Source organism: Malania oleifera, chromosome 2, assembly GCF_029873635.1.
Source record: "Malania oleifera isolate guangnan ecotype guangnan chromosome 2, ASM2987363v1, whole genome shotgun sequence".
Taxonomy (NCBI): domain Eukaryota; kingdom Viridiplantae; phylum Streptophyta; class Magnoliopsida; order Santalales; family Ximeniaceae; genus Malania; species Malania oleifera.
Window position 1 is genome coordinate 142,935,325 of NC_080418.1, and position 20,108 is coordinate 142,955,432.

Consider the following 20,108-nt stretch of genomic DNA (forward strand, 5'->3'; position numbering starts at 1 on the left):
CTGTATAGGCCTTCTATTTTTATGGAGAATGGTTTTTGTTTTTCATTTCATTGTTGCAGCTTCCGGTAAATACTTGGTCCCATTATGCATCAAGCCTGCACACATGAGACAACAAGGCAATGGTAATTGGGGCAGCCAAGAAGAGTTGATGTTCCTCTATAGGCTATTCCAAAGAATAGGGTGGGTGTAATAAAAGATTTCTTTCTTTCATTCTGAAGTAAATAACAATGCAAAAGTATTTTAGAACCATCATGTAAGGAATAAATAAATAATGCCCACCCAATCCAATATTATTATAAAAATTAATGTCTCCGTCTTACTGCTTGCTGGATAAAAAAGGCAAGTCGAACATGAGCTGTTCTCTTCTAATTATATGATTATACATCCTACACAATTTTTTTTTATGTTGCGTTCTCATTGTATTCATTTCTAGTTCTAAGAACACTTCTAGTTGAGACATGTCTGTAGTAGAAATAACCACAATGAGGCAAAGATATCTTACATTCCTCCCGTGGCCACAATAATTCGTAAAAAAAAAAAAAAAAAAAAACCATCAGGGAAGGGTAAAAAAAATTCTTATTTGGTCACAACTAGAACTCTTGGATACAAAGGATTACCAAAAATCAGCATCTCAATTTGCGGGGGCTGTTACCGACTAGTAAAAGTTGGGTGACAATTACACACTTTTGCCATTTTGCTGGGCAGCAACATAATTACGAATCACTTCCATGGCTAACTGATGAGCATTCTTGTTCTCCAGCTTTGCCAGTTCATCCATGGCTTCATATGTCTCCCTATCAGCAAAAAGCTTCAAATTGTGTCGAGACGATGACTCCATCGGACCTTCCCATTTGTCAACCATCTCTTGAAGCTTATCGAATCCCTGAAAGCAAGAAGAACAAATAGAATCTGCATCAATCCCCAGGCTGCAAGCAGAACTAGGCCTGGCACATAAACATCTCCAAAAATTGACCAAAAAATAAAATACTTGCAGTGGGAAGAAAATTGAGACCGTGGATGGCCTAAGAGATCACAGTAATGCTCACCATTCGGGTTGTGAAATCGCCAAATGATTCTTTAGCTTGCCGCTTGCGTCTCCAATTATAAAACAAAGGTTCCAAAACTTTCTCAAGATCTTGAACCTTGACCTTATTAAGGAAGCATTTTGCCAATGATGTCTGACTAGGTGTCCCTCCGAGCCAGATCTGGATTTATCAAAAGGACAACACATTAGTTTGTTTCTTTTAAGTATTTCATGGAAGGTGAAGCAAGGGGCAATTCCATGATGGATAAAATGTTAAAAAGAAGATAGTGAAGTTCTTGACGATAACTACAATTTGAATATTTCAGTGCTTCAGATACCTGATAGCTGTTGGGACCATCACCAACCAATCCAAGCTCAGCCATGTAAGGTCTAGCACAACCATTAGGGCAGCCAGTAACTCTGATCACTACAGATTCATTGTATTTGAGGCCAACCTGAAATTGCAATGATCATGGGTGTTAATATGCATCATGACTCCTGATAGAAAGATGATGTTAAATTAATAGCTGCGTGGGTGCTCGAAGGACTAGTAAAGACACATGTTTTCAGCACTATACCTTCTCAAAGACAGCACGAACCCGCTTCAGTATGCCTGGTATTCCCCGCTCAGCTTCAGTAATTGCCAGTGGGCAAAGTGGCAGAGCTGGGCATGCCATGGCAGTTACGTTCAGGGGATCCACGTACCTAGGATGCTGTTTACAAGAAGCAGGGGACAGGAGGTTAATATATGCTTAAGAATGGTACTTTAAATATACTGATCAGAAGCCCAAATTGTAGGTAGAAAGTGGAAAATCTATACACTAAGAAGGTTCGCACCAAGGTTTATAACGGCCCTGGTGGTAAAAGCATGGAGAAAATTGTCACCATAATAGTTGAATCAAGACTCGAATCGTGAATCAAAATCCCAGTTTCAGGAATTGAGAGTCGAATCGAATTGTGATTCATTACAATTATCCAAAATTGATTACAAATGACATGCATATAATAATATTCTTACAACAAATAAATTAGTAAAATACATTTACATTTTGACAATAAAAAGAAAAAAGAACGTATTTCATGTGCTGCTTTCTCTGAACAATAAAAAGTAGGGGAAGTAGTCAAGAACAATTAAGAAAAACATGGAAAACTGTATGTTTGTTAAGTGAAGGGAATCAAGAAAAAATAATAAAGAACTGCAGACATGGTGTTTTATCAACAATAAACAATCATATTTCATGCATATGATTTCTTTACTTTAATAATAGGAAAAAATAAAAATAAAAACAAAACTGATGAATAAGTGAACAAACTACCAAAATACCAAGTGGTGAATCTTAAATAGCAAAACATGAATACCACCTCAGCCAATCATGGTTCTGCCCCTTCTTCCGAAGGGCAAAACACTATACTCCTCCAAGAGTGAATAATGGTTTTGTGAAGGCAATATGAGACCTTAACTCTTGTTCTCTTTTTCAGCACAGAACTAACATAGAGACGTGTCATGAGCCAAGCTGCTTCAAGGCCTTGAGTGTTCTTATGATGGCTAGTCCTGTTCTCATTTATTAACCATATGCAAATGGTCTTTCAAGTTGATGAGTGCCCTAGGGAAAAAGGGGAGTATTGACTCCTCGCATATAATGATGTTCCCTTGTGCTAGATTAGAAATTCCACAAAAAGCTCTTTAGGAAAGGGTGAGTGCTCACTCTCATTGTAAAACTCATTAGCTATTATAACTGTATTTAGTCTTCTTGCTTTGTTATTCGCCATATAACCCTCCTATTTACTTCATGCTTACTATGCTTACTGCGTATTTAGTATTCAGTGCTTGGAAGCATGTTCGTGCAGTGAGTTGGCAGTCAAGTTTTGCCTGACTAGCTAAGCTTGTACTACAACTAGTAGTACAAGACCCTTCAAAAGTACAACAACAACAAGCCTCAAGTCCCACTAGGTGGGGTCGGCTACATGAATCCTTTTGCACCAATTCACCCGATCAAGAGTGTTTTCCTCTATTAGATTAAGGGCTATTAAATCCTTCCTCACTATCTCATTCCAAGTTATTTTGGGTCTACCCCTACCCCTTTTCACACTAGACACAATAACTAACTCACTCCTTCTTACAAGTGCTCTACTAGGCCTACGTTTCAAATGCCCAAACCACCTAAGTCGTCCCTTCCTTATCTTGTTTTCAACCGGTGCTATGCCATAATTATTAAGCATATGTTCATTTCTTACTTTATCTTTTTATGTTAAACCACTCATCCACCTTAACATATGCATCTCAGTAACTTTTATTTTTTGTACATGTTTCTTAGTTGCCCAACATTTTGAACCATAAAGCATAATTGGCCTTATAGCCATCTTATAAAACTTTAATTTTAAGGGTGTTCTATGATCACACAACATACCTAACGCACTCCTCCATTTTACCCAACCTGTTTTAATTCTATGTACTACATCTTCAATTTCTCCTTCAGCTTGCATAATAGATCCAAGATATCTAAATCTATAAGTGCTATTAATCTCTTGATTATCAAGTTAATCTTCACTCTATTGCTACTCCTTGCATTATTGAAATTACATTTCATATATTTTGTCTTATTCCTACTTATTCTGAATCCTTTACTCTAATGTGGCTCTCCAAAGTTCCAACTTAGATTCCACTCTGCTCCTATTATCATCAATTAACACGATATCATCTACAAACAACATACACATATTACGAATTTAGTAAAGTAGAACCTTGATATACACATATTGTGATTGAAAAATCTCTAGATTCACCTCCTACCGTCTTAACGCTAGTCACTACTCTATCATACATTCCTTAATGACCTCTTTATATCTACTACAAAATCCATCCTTTTTTAAGACCCACCAAAAAACTTCCCTAGGTACTCTATCATAAGCTTTCTCTATATCAATCCATATGCAAATCCTTCTTCTTTCCCTAAATTTTTCCATTAAACTTCTTAAAAGATAAATAGCTTCTATTGTTGATCTCCCAGGTATAAAATCAAATTGATATTCTGAAATCTTGTTTCTAATCTTATTCTATGTTCAATTACCCTTTCCCATAATTTTATCGTATGACTCATTATCTTAATTCTATGATAGTTATTACAGTTTAGAATATCACCTTTGTTTTTGTACACAGGTACTAATGTACTTTTCCTATATTGTTTTATATTTTCTTGGTTTTTATAATAGTGTTGAATAGATTAGTTAACCAAACAATTCCCTTATCTCCTAAACATTTCCAAACTTCAATTGGTATTTTATCTAATCCTATAGATTTCCCACTTTTCATTTTTTTTAATGTCATCTCAACTTCAAGGACTCTAATTTTGCAAATAAATCTTCTATCTTTAGTCTTCTGATTTGTCACTTCCAAGTTCAAATTTTCATAATTTTCATTTTGGTTTTTATTAAACTTCTTATTAAAGTATCTCCGCCACCTCTCTTTATGTCTTCTGCTCAAATTAAAATATTATCATTCTCATCCTTTATACATTTTACATCACCTAAATCTTTACATTTTCTTTCTCTAACTCTAGCAAGTTTATAAATATCTTTTTTCCCTTCTTTTGTATCTAGTTTAGCATATAAAGTGCCATAAACTCTATGTTAGCTTCACCAATATATTTTTTTTTTTTTTTTTTTTTTTTTTTGCATTTTTTCTTGCTTCTTTATAATTTTCAAGATTTTCTATATTTCTACAATTTTGACATATTTTATACCAATTTCTTTTTATCTTAAAGGCTTTTTGGACTTCTTGATCCCACCACCAGCTTTCTTTACTACCCGAGTATCTTCCTTTGGACTCACTTAAAACCTCTTTTGCTATCCTTATGATAAAATTTTTCATTCTATTCCAAACAGTATTTGCATCAACCTTATCCCCTACTATCCAATCACACTCTTTGTTTATTTTATTTTTAAATTTTACTACATTATCCCCCTCAAGTTCCACCATCTAGTTCTCTTGTGTTGATTTATGCTACTCCTTATCCATTTTTTAATATGTATATCTAATACTAAGACTCTATGTTGTGTAGCCAAACTTTCACCTGGAATAACTTCACTATACCCACTCTTGAAGGTTATTAAGTGTTTTTATCTTTTTATAAAGCAAGTATTCAATATAACCAAATCGTAAGACATGGCAAAATCTAAGGTTGTATCACTGACCTCATTTTGATCTCCATATCCATGACCTCCATGTATCCTCTCATATCTTACATTATTTTTTCCAATATGACCATTCAAATCAGCTCATACGAATATCTTTTTAGACATAGGTATCCCTTACAAAATACTATCCATATCTTTCCAAAATTGTATTTTAAGATTTTTTGCTAATACAATTTGGGAAGCATACGCACTAATGACGTTCACTATCTCTAAGCCTAAAGCTATCATGATTTTAATGACCGTATCCCCTATTCTTTTAACATCTACTATGTTATCTTTTAAGTCTTTGTCTACAATAATACCTACCCTGCTTTTATGTTTTTCTATACCAGTATACCAAAGTTTAAATCCTGATTTTTCAGTTTCTATACCTTTTCTCTCCTACCCATTTCGTCTCTTAAGGCATATTAAGTTATTTTTCCTCCTAAATATTATTTCCACTTTTAATAAAAATGCATTAAAAATAAATTAAAGCATACAATTTTGAGTGTGAATCAAGCTAGACTACAATTAAAAAAAAAAAAAAACCATACAATAGTACTTTTTGAAAAATTTTGTATATTCCAAAACTTGCAAATGAAAAACACAAAAACACAAAAATGCATATACTAAGCCTAAAAATCATAAACACAAAATCTCCTCTACTAACCAACTATTAAAAAAAAATTTCATAATAGTAATAAGAAAAGAAATAACAAGAGAGGAGAAGATCTCACCGGTGACAAAAATTAAAAAGGAAATGACAAATGCTTGAAAATATTATAATAGGTACACTTTACCGCAAGAAATTTGACGTTGCTAACGAAAATCAATAACTAACAAAAATCAATCAAAGAATATTTAAGCAATGAGGGATTGCAAGAATTCTTCATCTAAATTCAAGATTCAAAATCCAAGAATGTTAAAGAAACAAGATTTCTCAACCCATAAAATCTTTATTGCTTCTTCAAGATTTTAGGGATGAAGAAAGAAGAATCCTAGAAATTTTTAGGGTCTTTGGGAGAAAAAAAAAAAGGAAAGAAAGGAAGTTCGGAGAGGAGATCTATTTGGTTGGTGAGAAAACAAAACCAAAAAGGAAAAAACAAAATAAAGAAAAATGAAAGAAAAGAAAGAGTCTTTCAAGTTGAGGAGCGCCATAGGAAAATAGGGGAGTATGACTCCTCGCATACAATGATGTTTCCTTGTGCTAGATTAGGCATTCCACAGAAAGCTCTTTGGGAAAGGGTGAGTGCTCGTAAAACTCATTAGCTATTATAATTGTATTTAGTCTACTAGCTTTGTTATTCGCCATAAACTCTCCTATTTACTTCATGCTTACCATGCTTACTGCGTATTTAGTATTCAGTGCTTGGAAGCGTGTTCATGCAGTGAGTTCATAATCAAGTTTTGCCTGACTAGTTAAGCTTGTACTACAACTAGTAGCATAAGACACTTCAAATAGTGTGAAGTGTTTGGCCCATGATGGTTTATATTAGAACTCGATTTACTGCTTTATAATTGGATTGTGTGATTTCATTGAACATTAATGGAAGAATCATGCAATGCCACTAACGTGGAGAGACTCGATACACTAGAATTTTATATTGAGACTGTCAATTAGGTGGTCATAGAAATGACCCACCTTGCAGACTACGTTGGTGTATTGAAGGAATCTCAAAAAAAATGACAATATTTTAGAGAAATTAATGGAAGATTTCTATGGTATGGTGGAAGCTCTACAACATGACATAGAGAAGCTTACTGTCAAGGTGAACCTTTTGGTTCATGCTTTCATAAATGCTTTTGATGTAGGACAAGAATCAAAACCTTGGGAGGATCCTTGTTGGAGAATAATTAAGAAGAGTAGGGTTAATAAATTGTAAGGTCAAGTTAGTAGTTTATTATGTGTGTTTAGTATTAATTAGTATAGGATTATTTGTATTTGGGGGTTGTTTCACTTGTTTGTGATATTTGCGTAAGGCAGAGGTATGTTTGTAATGTAATGTAGTTTTACGAGTTTATGCGTAATTTATATAAAGAAGCTTTCTTATAAATAATGTGTGAAAGCCATTGTGTAGGCAGTTGATGAATTTGAATTGTTAATTGAATGTGTGTTCCCCCTAGTATCTCCTCTCTCTCCTCTCTTCCCCTTCCTTCCTCTCTTCTAATTGCTCCATGGCTTTAAAACCTTGATGCTGCCCCTGCATCAGCTATATTACGATGTTAGGATATTGTAGAGCAAGGGTATCAAAACCATAGGCATTTTGTGGCGCCAGTGATTCTGAGTTAGACAACTTTTTTGACATGAAACAAAAATTTCCTGCAGTTAAAGCTGACTCGGAGGAAGCAAGAGTTTCATGACTAAATGTACTTGAATAAAATGCCAAACTATGAATGGTGTACAAAGTTCAATCAAATCCGAAATGGAAGATGCGCGATTGATACTCAGAAAGACTAGAGAAAAAAGTTTGAAAGCCCAATTCTTTCTTGACAATGTTGAGTTCCAATGCTCAGCACAACTCAAGAGATCTTAAGCACACCAGGACAATAACAGAATATGTGAAGTGCTTATCTGCTTTCATGGTGCAATGCAGTCACTCAATGCACTGGCAAGGCAGACCCAAAAAAGAACAAGTTGGCCCATCCAAGAGTTTAATTTTTGTGGATCTACAAATCAATAGGAAAGCAACCTATACCAGGGTTACTCACAACTTTATACCAGAGGGTGAAGTGCAGAGACTCAACTTGAAGCCAAATAAAGACTCAGGATGCATGAAATCGGTAAACTCTGCAAACCAACCTACACTAGGAATAACCAAACATGTGCTTTAGAGGCATGGTCCATGGGAGTGACAAGAATTTTCATTGCCTTTCTCATCTTCAAGTGATACATAGGATAATGTTCTTATAAAAAAGTAGGATGGTTCTGATGTTGTTATGCTAGGCTATCACCTTTGTATGGTTCCGGTTATAGCAAATAAATGTGATGATGGAAAATTACTCTTTGCTATGCAATTCAATGAGGGTTTGAAAAGGGATGAACCAACATATTCACCTTAGTGGTGTGGCAACTCAAAGGTTTTAAAAGGTGTGAATCAACATATCTCACCTCATTGGAGGTGGATGAAGTTGTAAATATTAGTTATTATTTTTATTATAATACAACAAAACCAAGCCTTAGTCCCCACTAAGTGAGGTCGGCTATATGAATCATTTTCCGCCAATTTATGTGATCATGGACCATTTCTTTTGATAGATTCAAGGATATTAAATCCTTACTCACTATCTCATCCCAAGTTATTTTAGGTCTACCCCTACCCTTTCTACTGCCCCCCACAGTAACTAAGTCACTCTTCCTCACAGGTGAACTATAAGACCTACGTTGCAAGTATCCATACCATCTGAGTCGTCCATCCCTTATCTTAACTTCTATAAGAGCTACACCTAACTTACCACGAATATGTTCATTCCTTAATTTATCTTTCAATGTTATACCACTCATCCATATAAACATTCTCATCTCGGCAACTTTTACTTTTTAGATATTATGTTTCTTCGTCGCCTAACATTCCGATTCATATAGCATAGCTGGTCTTATAGCTGTCCTATAAAACTTCCCTTTCAATTTTAAGGGTATTCTACAATCACATAACACACTTGAAGCACTTCTCCATTTTACCCAACCTACTTTAACTCTATGCATTACATCATCTTCAATTTCTCCTTCAGCTTGCATAATGGATCCGAGGTATCGAAATCTACAAGTGCTATTTATTTCTTCATCATCAAGTTTAACTTTGTCTAATATTCCTTCTATCATTACTAAAATTACATTTCATATATTCTATTTTATTTCTACATATCCTAAAGCCTCTAGATTCTAAAGCTTCTCACCATAATTCTAACTCAGCCTCTACTCCGTCCCTAGTTTCGTCAATTAATACGATATCATCTGCAAACAACATACACCATGGAACCTCCTTTTGAATACTCTTAGTCAATTGGTCCATCACTAAAGCAAAAATATAAGGACTCAAAGAAAATCCTTGATATACACCTATGGTAATTGGAAATTCTCTAGTTTCTCCATCTATAATCCTTACATTAGTCATTACTCCATCGTACACATCCTTAATGACATCGGTATACCTACAACATACACCCTTTTTTTCTAAAACCCACCATAGAACTTCCCTAGGTATCCTATCATATGCTTTCTCAAGGTCAATAAATATCATATGCAAGTCCCTCTTCTTTTCCCTAAACTTTTCCATTAATCTTCTTAAAAGATAAATAACTTCTGTGGTAGATCTCCCAAGCATAAAACCATATTGATTTTCTGAGATCTTTGTTCTAACCTTAATCTTTGTTCAACTACCCTTTCCCATAGTTCCATCGTATGACTCATAAGTTTAATTCCACGATAGTTATTACAATTTTGAATATCTCATTTATTTTTGTATATGGGTATTAAAGTGCTTTTCCTCCATTCATCTGGCATTTTCGTAATTTTTACAATTGTATTAAATAAATTAGTTAACCATATAATTCCGTTATCACGCAAACATTTCCAAACTTCAATCAGGATGTTATCTGGTCCCATAACTTTCCCATTTTTCATCTTTTTTAGTGCAAACTTAACTTCGTTAACTCTAATTTTGCGAATAAATTTTATATTTTTAGTCTTTTCCTCATTTGACAATTCTAAGTTTAAACCTTCGATTTGGTTTCGTTAAACAACTTAATAAAGTAACTTCGACATCTTTCTTTAATATCTTCATCCTAAACCAAGACAATATCATCTCCACCTTTTATACATTTTATATTTCCTAAGTCCTTGCTCTTCCTTTCTCTAACTTTAGCAAGTTTAAATATATCATTTTCCCCTTCTTTTGTACCTAATCTATCATACAAACTATTAAATGATCTATATTTAGCTTCACTAACAGCCCTTTTTGCATCTTTTCTTGTCTCCTTATATTTTTCAAAGTTATCTCTGTTTCTACATTTTTGCCATGTTTTATACAAAATTCTTTTTGTCTTTATGATTTTTTGTACATTTTTATCCCACCACTAACTCTCTTTGCTATTCGAGAATCTTCCCCTTGATTCACCTAAAATCTCATTTGCTATCTTTTTAATAGAGCTAGCTAATCTATTCCAAAGAGTATTTGTATCTATCCCATCCTCTAAGGTCTAATCCCCATCTTTGATCATTTTATCTTTAAATTTTATTCTATTTTCTCCTTTTAGGTTCCACCATCTAGTTCTCCTACACTGGTTTATTTTATCATTTTTCTTCCATTTTTTAACACATATATCTAACACTAAGACTCTATGATGTGTGGTTAGGCTTTCACCTGGAATAACTTTACAATCCTTGCATGATAAACGATCTACCCTCCTAGTTAAATATATATATATATATATATATATCTATTTGACTTCTATTTTGTCCACTTTTAAAGGTTATTAAGTGTTCTTCTCTCTTCTTAAAGCAAGTATTCATTATACTAAAATCATATGACATAGCAAAGTCTAAGATCATCTCCCCAGACTCATTCTTGTCTCCATATCCATATCCTCTATGTATCCTCTCATAATTTTTATAATATTAACAATAATTAGTATTATTACTATTTGTTGTTGTTTTTATAATAAAATGAGCTTGATTCCGTGAAATGAAGAAGGATTCCATCTCATCTAGACTAGAATCACGATTCCACCATTTGAAGGAATCTTATTTTAGCCATAATGCGATTCCACAAACCAAATGTAGGAATATGATTCTATTCCTAAAATTTGATTCCATTCCAGGATAAATTCCACAAACCAAAGAAAGGGTTAGACTCATAAGTTGTTAATGAATTCCATCTCATCTAGCCTGGAATCACGATTCCACCATTTGAAGGAATCTTATTTTAGCCATAATGCAATTCCACAAACCAAATGTAGGAATATGATTCTATTCCGGAAAATTGACTCCATTCCAAGCTTAATTCCACCAACCAAATAGAGGGTTAGACTCTAAAGTTGTTCTCCATAGTTCTAACTTAGATTCCACTCTACTCTGACTTTCATCAATCAAGACAATATCATATGCAAACAACATATACCAAGAGATCTCAATTTGGACATCTCTAGTGAGTTCATTAATCACTAAAACAAAAAGATAAGGGCTCAAAGTCGAACCTCAATGCATGCTTGTTGTGGTTGAAAATTCTCTAGACCGTCCTCCTATAGTCCTAACGTTAGTCGTTACTCTACCATACATACCCTTAATGATCTCAATATATCTATTGCATACTCCCTTCTTTTCTAAAATTCACCAAAGAACTTCCCTAGGTACTCTATCATAGGCTTTCTCTAAGTCAATAAAAATCACATGCAAGTCCCTCTTCTTTTCCCTTAACTTTTCCATTAATCTTCTTAAAAGATTAATAGCTCTTGTTGTTGATCTACCAGGCATAAAATCAAATTGAAAGATTTAAAAAGATTTAAGGAGCTACTAATAATTGCACCATTTTATCAATGCCAACCACAAGAATTGGGTGCAGTTACTCAATGTGGCTTAGTCATGTTTGAATGCCCAAAAGAATTCTACAACCAAAAAGAGTCCTTTTGAGTTTGTTACAGGCTAGCTGTTGTTATCTCATACAGTGGAAAATTCATACACAAGAAAGAGTCCAAAAGCGTGCATCTTCACCAAAGAATGTGATAGAATGTAGAGATTGCCAAAGTCTACTTGGAGAAATCTACCAAACATATGAAGAAATGGGGAAATTAAAAGAGAAGACTGTTACACATCAGCATAGGAAACCTAGTACTTGTTAAGCTCCATCCACTCCTTTGAAAATATGAGTCCCCATCTTGGCCGAAGTTGAGGCCTCTTATAAGGTCGATCCTTTGGCTTGGATTAAAGTGCATTTTTCACGTCAAGTGCCTTAACCTAATAAATACTGACATTGAAGATCCGAATTGCAATCAGTTAACTAACACACAATGAAGGCCAAGCAACTTGACAAAACAACAATTGATAAGAGTTCTCGTCATTAAAGCAATAACAACGTGAGTTCTTGAATTGGAAGGACCTTGCAAACGAAGAAATCAGCTCGATGTTAGCAAAATATATGCATCCATTTATGGTCAATGGTAATTAGTGTCAAAATCTACGAGGACGTAGTCCATATCCGTAAGGGAGGATGTCATGAGTCAAGCTTGTTTAGGGTCTGTTTAGGGTCTTATGCTTGCAGTTGCCTAGTGCTCATTGGTGGACAACCATTTGTAAATAGTAGTAGAAGGTTTATTTTTCAAATTAGGTAGTGCCTTAGGAATGAAAAGGGAGTGACTCCTCACATATAATGGTGTTTCCTTGTGTAGTTGTGCTAGAGCAAGAATTGCATAGAAAGCAATTTAAAGGAGGGCGAGTGCACATCAATCATTGTAAAACTTACTAGCTATTATAATTGTGTTTAACCTCTATGCCTCCTTGCTAAACACACATTGCCTACAAAGGCATAATAAGAAGAATTGCATTGCTTTGTCATTCGTCATATGACTCATGTTCACTTCATGCCTGCTCATCACCTTACCGCACCTTTCGTGTTTTGTGAACGTGTTCATGCGGTGAGTTCACAATCAACTTTTGGCTAAACTAGTTAAACTAGTGTGCTATAACTAGTGATGCATGACTGTCACACAATGTAGTGTGTAACTCGTGATAACAAGGTATGAAAGGCAACCAATCCCAACCTATAGAGAAATTTGGCTTTATGAGCTCAAATTGGGGTTCAAGTGGCCTAGATCTTCTCTATCTAGAACCGTGCATCATCCTTACTATTGTACTACCAAGCATATCCTTCAACACCATCTACAATATAAGGATGTCTCTCCCTCAGCCTTGCATCGTCCCTATGTTATCTTCCCATCACCTAACACTTGAACTCTTAATGATCACTCTATTCTCCTCTCTTGGAAATCTCCACTGCATCACATTACCTGTATGCAGCATTCCCCCCAATTCATATCCAAGAACAAACAAGAACAGCCAGTTGATTTAACAAATTACAAGGAATAATAAAATGATAGATAAATAAAAGATAATCCCTTTTAACATCTACCTATTTAAAAAAATAAAGGAGATAATTTAAATTGTAATAATTTTCATGGAACTTATTCATCATACAATGAAATTTTTGGAAATGCTAATTGAACAATGATTAAGATCAAAAAGCACTTTAGTTTTTTCCCAAGAGATCGACCAAGAGGCTACCTATATCCCTACTATTGATTATGGAAAAAGGAGTTAGTCTTCGACTCTTCAACCAACATTTCCCTCATTTTCGTTAAAAACCTTCAATCTTAAATCTTACAAGTTATTATTTAATTGCAAATTCAGAGACTATGGACAGAAAAGTAATCTTAAAAAATAATTTGGTTTTTAAATTTCTAAAATTACTCCATAACTCTCCATTATTTCCTAATCTCCAATAGATCATTAAATTTGAGGGTCGTGGAGCACATACATAGCGTGTGTCCATCACTAGTATGTATCAAGAATATTGGTGGAAAAAATTTAAAGGAAAAAGGAGGAAATTGTACATAGCTTTTGTTTAATTGGAGAAAGCCTATTGTACCTAAGAAAAGTCTCATGGCAGGTACTAAAAAAAAGAGCAGATAGTAGGTATATATATGTCTCTGAGGATGCATGTTCCTTCAATGACTAGCGTTAGAAATACAAGAGAATGCACAGAATTTCCAATCACAATAAATGTATATCAAGAGTCTTCATTGAGTCCTTATATTTTTTACTTTGGTCATATCAAATGACTTTAATAAGCACATCCAAAATGAGGCACCATGGCATGTGTTGCTTTGCTTGTAAATTGATGAAACTAGAGATAGGAAGAATTTAAATTAGAATTATAAAGAGAAGCTTTAGAATCTAGAGATTTCGATATAAGCAAAAAGAAGACATGAAATTTCATTCTAGGAGGAAAAATAGAGAGAACATCAAACTTGATAGTCATTTCAATACCTTGGATCTATTATGCAAGTTGAAGGACAAATTGAATATGTGATGCATGGAATTAAAGTAGGATGGATAAAATGGAAAAGTAGGGCATTTTATTATTGTAGAACCTTTAAAACTAAGGAACTAACATGGATCAAAATTTCGGATAAGTAAAAAAACAACATATCCAAAAGTAAAAGTTGCAAAAATGAAATAATAATTATAAAAAGAAAGAATCAGTTTGGCTGATAAAATTATAATAATGAAAAGAAAGAATTTCTATGGCTGATAAAATAATAATAATAAAAAGAAAGACTATGTCACCATAAAAAAACTCGAAATGAATTTCCATGATCATAAATAGTGTCCATTAATAAGTAAAATAAACCACCTCTGTAAGTTCCACATCAGATGAAACTCCCCATGACCCACACACTATAATTCTTGTTAAAGCTAGATATATATTGTTGCCCACAAACTAATAGCTTAAGCTTTTAGGGAAAGTGGTATTCTAACATGGTACCAAATCTTGTTTCTTGTAGCCCGTGTTTGTGGTGTGATGTTTAAAAAATTATTGTAATCCCTATAGTGGGTGTTATTTATTGTGCATTTATCTCTCCACGAGCTGTCAGGCTGCACGTGCAGGGGAGTGTTAAAGCTTGATATACATTGTCAGCCCACAGCCTAATAGCTTAAGCTTTTAGGTGTAGTGGTATTCTAACAACTCTAAAGCTTTAATTGGTTCTCAGATTGATGAAGAAAGGAAAGCAAGTGACAGTAATTTCCTATCCATAATCAATTTTTAACCATTCCGCTTTACCTCATTCTTTGAAGGACCTATCAAAGGGGAAGCTTTATCAAAATCGTAAAACCTTGTTCCATGTAGACATAGTGACCCACATCTTTGTCACGTTGAACTATTTGGTCTAAGTGCCGACTCAACAACATTTCCATATCACCATAGTTACTTCATAATCAGATAATTATAAGGATATTTACTGCAAATTGAACAATTCTTACCAGCAAACCAGCCTGTGCAAGAGTGGTTGTAATTGGGCGCCTCCATGCATGCCGAATATCACAAAGGATAATGTTTTGGTTAGGTGTGAGACGCACATTCAAGCCATACTTCTCAATTACTTCCCTCAATACTTTCTTCATTGTTCCCCCAATACGACCATTATCAACATGGAGCCCACAAAATAGACCACCATCACCCTGACAAGTAAAAAGAATTCTAAACAATTTTAAGAGAGACTCACAGATAAAAATTTGTGCGCATGTGCATCTGTGAGAGAGAGAGAATTATTGGGTGTATGGACATGAGAAATCTTGATCCCAAGAAAAACAAAGCAAAATAAGATGCACTACAAACATCACCATATGACAGATATCACAATGTTAAAACCTTAAGACAGAGCTGCAAGCATCACACATTTACAAACCTGCTCATGCCATCCTAAATAACTTTTAAACTCCCACTCAGGTAGTTCGCGGAAAGGCTCAAATTTCTTTCCATAGTACTGCTCAACGGCACTTCTAAACTTTTCAATCCCCCATGAACTGATCAAATATTTCATTCTGCTATATTTGCGATCGTCTCTTCTCCCATTTTCTCGTTGTGTGACAACTATAGCTTTGACAGCATACAATATATCCTCTTTTGGCACATAACCCAGTGGTTCTGCCAGACGAGCAAAAGTGGTCTCCAACCTATGTGTTCTTCCCATACCCCCACCAACCTACAACAAAAATTATAGGTGTTTTAAAACAATATGCTCATGACAAACAGAAATTAAAAAAGCAGACTAACAAAATAATGGTCATCTTACATATATGTTAAATCCCTGTGGCTCCCCATCAGCATCGCAAACAACAACCACACCGACATCGTTTGTCAGAATATCAACAGAGTTATCAGTTGGCACAGTAACTGCAATTTTGAACTTTCTTGGCAAGAATTGAGTACCATAAATAGGCTCAGGTGAATCGGTGAAATTTGTTCCATAAGAATTATCATTGCGGGCCTTCACTACTTCAGGAGGTTCTGCTGACATAATTCTCTCCCCATCCACCCACATATCGTAGTAAAAACCAGACTGGGGAGTCAGGAGAGCAGCAATATTCTCTGCAGTTTTCTGTGCAAACATGTAATCTTTTCTTGAGAGTGGGGCAGCAGGGGCAAGCACGTTTCTGTTCAGATCACCACATGCACCAAGAGTTGAACCCATATTTTTTATAATGGTACTCATTACTGTTTTGAGATCCCTTTTCAGAATACCGTGGAGCTGAAATGTTTGCCTGGTTGTCAAACGAAGTGTTCCAATTCCAAATTCATCAGCAAGACCATCCATGGCCAAGTAGAGATTGTTTGGTACTTTTCCGCAGGGGTTTTTAGTACGAAGCATAAAGGAGTAAGACTTTGTACCACGTTCATCTCTGTTAGTCTGTTGATAGCTTCCATGAAACTTGATCAATTGTGTCGCAGCTTCATTAATATTTGGGGCATCTGTCAACAACTCTTCATTAAGTGGGTATCTAATGAAGTTACTCTGTTCTTTGAATATTTCAACCTTACTACGCTTGGTCACAGAGGTTGTGTCTGGCTTTATCGGCTGCAAAGAGGTAAAATTTAAAAAAATAAAAGAACAGAAAAGAAAAGAAAAAAAAAATACATTCGTCATCTTTAGGATAAGGTAAACTCCAAAATATTCATGCATGTTTGAGAACTCCAATCTGAGAATATGAATTTTCTTTGCTATGGATCCGATAGAAGAATTTTTATTTAAAGAATTAAACAAACAATGGAAAGGATTTACATGGTCCTCCCCTTCCCCTCTTCTCACAGCAAGCAAAGAACAGATCTATTTCATAATTCAATTTATTAGAGGAATAACTGAAGAAGTAACATCCTCCCTAAACATTAACAGGTGGTGGAAGAACTGTATTCCGGAACCAGAACCACTGACAAATATAACCACCCATGTCAGCTAAAAGAAAGTATGCCAATCTCGTAGCCTCCCTGTAGGCACGAGATATTTGGACTGATGGGAAGTCCAGATCCGAGACCAGAGCTGCCAAAGGAGGTTCACATTTATTAAGAAGGCAATCCACAAGCAGCTTGAAATCACCTACACTCTATCAATAGGTTCACTCTACTCTTTTTGGATGAAAAAAATCTGCAAGTTTTAATTGTAAAAATATAACTCCTGCAAGTTTTAATTGTAAAAATATAACTCTTCTTTCCTATCTCTACTCTCTTTACTTCTTTTGGATGAACAAAACCAATTAGATTTTATTGCCTTTGAGCAAGCTTGAAGCTCACATGTCTATACCTGTTTTGCCAATATATCCAAGTACAAAAATCCCAAATCCTTCAACAGGAACTTTTTATTAAGGGGAAACCCCAGCCAGAGTTATTACGAGATTATGACTCATTAACCAGCTGAAATGGTAAGTCACACTTAAATAACATGCAGACATATAATACATATTTTCTGACAAAGAAGGAACAGAAAAATAAGCTTGATAAAAAATCCCTGGAGTGTAGTATCATAGGGATCTTTACGAACAAGAATGAGTGCCCAATTTGTAAATTTTCAGCTCCTCCCTAGGAGGGTCTAACATCACTAAAATTAATCTATATGTTGCTAGGTAGGATAAGACTGTCATAGAAATTTTAGTAACATCTGTTGGAGTCAATCAAAAGGGAATAGAGTGTTTCACAAACAAACATAGGTGCCTTATAAACTTGGGAAGCCATCACAATTTTTCTTTTCAAGGATGAGAAGCAAAGTTACTATCAGTTGACCAGAGCAAGAAACCTTGTAACAAGAACAAGATAAAATTGATTTAGTTCAATAAACAAGTTTTCAGGAAATTCAAATTGTTTTCATTTTTATCATTTCTGAAGCAATCGAGAACTTCTGAGAGAGCATCTATCCGTGATATGAAACAAATGTGTCGAATTTATGTTCTGCCTGATACAGGCTATAATCTGAGCCCAGAGCTAAACTAGTCAAGCGGACCGGTACAAGTAGACGGAATCAGAAACATCTCAAATGCTGCCAAACAGTTGTACTTCAAATAAAATAGCATAGATTTACTCTAATCAAAAAAAATGAAAACCGTTTAAATTCAACAAAGAGAATCAACATTTCCAAAACGAGAGAGCAATTCATACACAAGATTAAACAATGCATGAGAGCAAAAGGCAAAATCTCACCGTTGAAACAGCTCGTATAACAGAAGAACCCGATGAGGGGACTGAGAATACATGCGGGGGGCCACTCGAAGGAAGTGACTGTGAAGAAGACTTCAAGCCATGGAACCTCTGAATTTGAAGCTTCGCTTGGTTCAAGACGGCGGTGTTCGCAGTTCCCAACGACGTCGCCATCGCCAGAAAACCAGGCTGCTTAGGCTTTGAATCAAATAAAGGCGAAGTTTACACTTTTGAAATCTAGGGTTCGTCGAGCAATCGAGAGAGAGAGAGAGAGAGAGAGAGAAATTTGGGTGGTGGACGGAAGGGTGAGAAGTGTGGAGGACGCAGGGAGCTGAAGGCGTTCAACTGGAGAGGCTAAAGTGCGCCGCCGCGTGCCTGACACGGTCGAAATGTTTGCGTTCATTGAATTGAAAATAATAGCCCCACGCGCAGCTTTCTTCACCCAGAGCCCGTGCACCTTTTAAAGTCTAAAACGTGCGAGCATACCTATAATTATCATCTTTCTTATGTTAATTTATCTTGGATGTTCTTATTAACATAATTTCAATGTATTATTTTTAAAAAAATAATAATAAATAAAATTATATGAAATAACGTCTTCTGTTTAAATTTCTAAAAAATATTTAACTTTATTAAATAAAAAAATTCTATATTATGTTAAGTAGCTTAGGCTAAATATAAACTTTCAAATAGAAAAGATATACTAATAATGATGTTAATTTAGTTTCATACAATACAATTATAATTTTATTTTGATTTAAAAATGATTCATATTATGTGAATTGATATTAATCGGAAATTAATTGTTCGATTCACAATTGATATTCATTCAAAATAATATCTAAATCAAATTCATTAATAATAAAGTCTAATGCAATTTATAGCATTAAGCTTACTAATTATCTTAAACTATATAAACTAATAATTTCTTACCTTTATTATTATTATTATTTATGACATAGAAACTTCAGCCACCAACAAGCTCTTCAAACTCCTTGATGTAGCATCAAATCTATGGATCAGCGTCATCCACCCTCAAGTCTCGCTGATCAGGATAAAGTTCGAATGCGCACACGATTTATGTGCATCAGTTAGACATTCAGTCAATCCAACCCCCGGGATACATCTCCATTACCATCAACGATCCCCGTTAACTCACAGAGCGAACTTTCACCATCCACAAGTACCGCTAGTTCCGTGAGTATATTTACTTGAAATTGAACCTATAATACTCTTTCTTATGTGTCGATATCTTTCCACCACATCATGCATGTGGGGGTTTATTATTATTATTATTAGAGTGGAGGCATGAAAGATAGAAAATAATTTTTAAAAATATAATTTTATAAATTAAAAATAATTTTTTAAAACTATAAAATTACTCTCAAAATTTTCATGTAACTATTGAAGTTCCAAAATTTTCAAATTCGAAGTTCTTTTATTTAAAAATTAAAAATTAAAACAATTCATAAGAATATATTTTAGATAAATTTTTCAAAACATAAAATTTTAAAATATGTACAATATTGACAATTCAACATATCTTTCCCTACCCTCTGATAAAAAAATAGCTGACTTTTTTTCATTTAGGCCAAAAATCATTCATAACTAAATCTCTCGTATTTCAAAATTCCAATCCCATTCAACATTTTTATTCATTTTAAAATATATTTATT

General features: G+C 34.5%; 1 protein-coding gene across 1 annotated transcript; it reads right to left on the reverse strand.

Annotated features, from left to right (window-relative positions):
- Window positions 1-465: 465 nt before the first annotated feature.
- LOC131147842 (sulfite reductase [ferredoxin], chloroplastic) lies at window positions 466-18,890 on the reverse strand. Its single transcript, XM_058097453.1, has 8 exons — window positions 18,436-18,890; window positions 16,043-16,825; window positions 15,656-15,952; window positions 15,231-15,428; window positions 1,603-1,737; window positions 1,363-1,479; window positions 1,047-1,205; window positions 466-883 (listed from the first exon to the last, which is right to left on the reverse strand). The coding sequence occupies exons 1-8, from the start codon at window positions 18,604-18,606 to the stop codon at window positions 677-679; spliced, it is 2,067 nt and encodes a 688-aa protein (XP_057953436.1). The 5' UTR covers window positions 18,607-18,890; the 3' UTR covers window positions 466-676.
- Window positions 18,891-20,108: the final 1,218 nt, after the last annotated feature.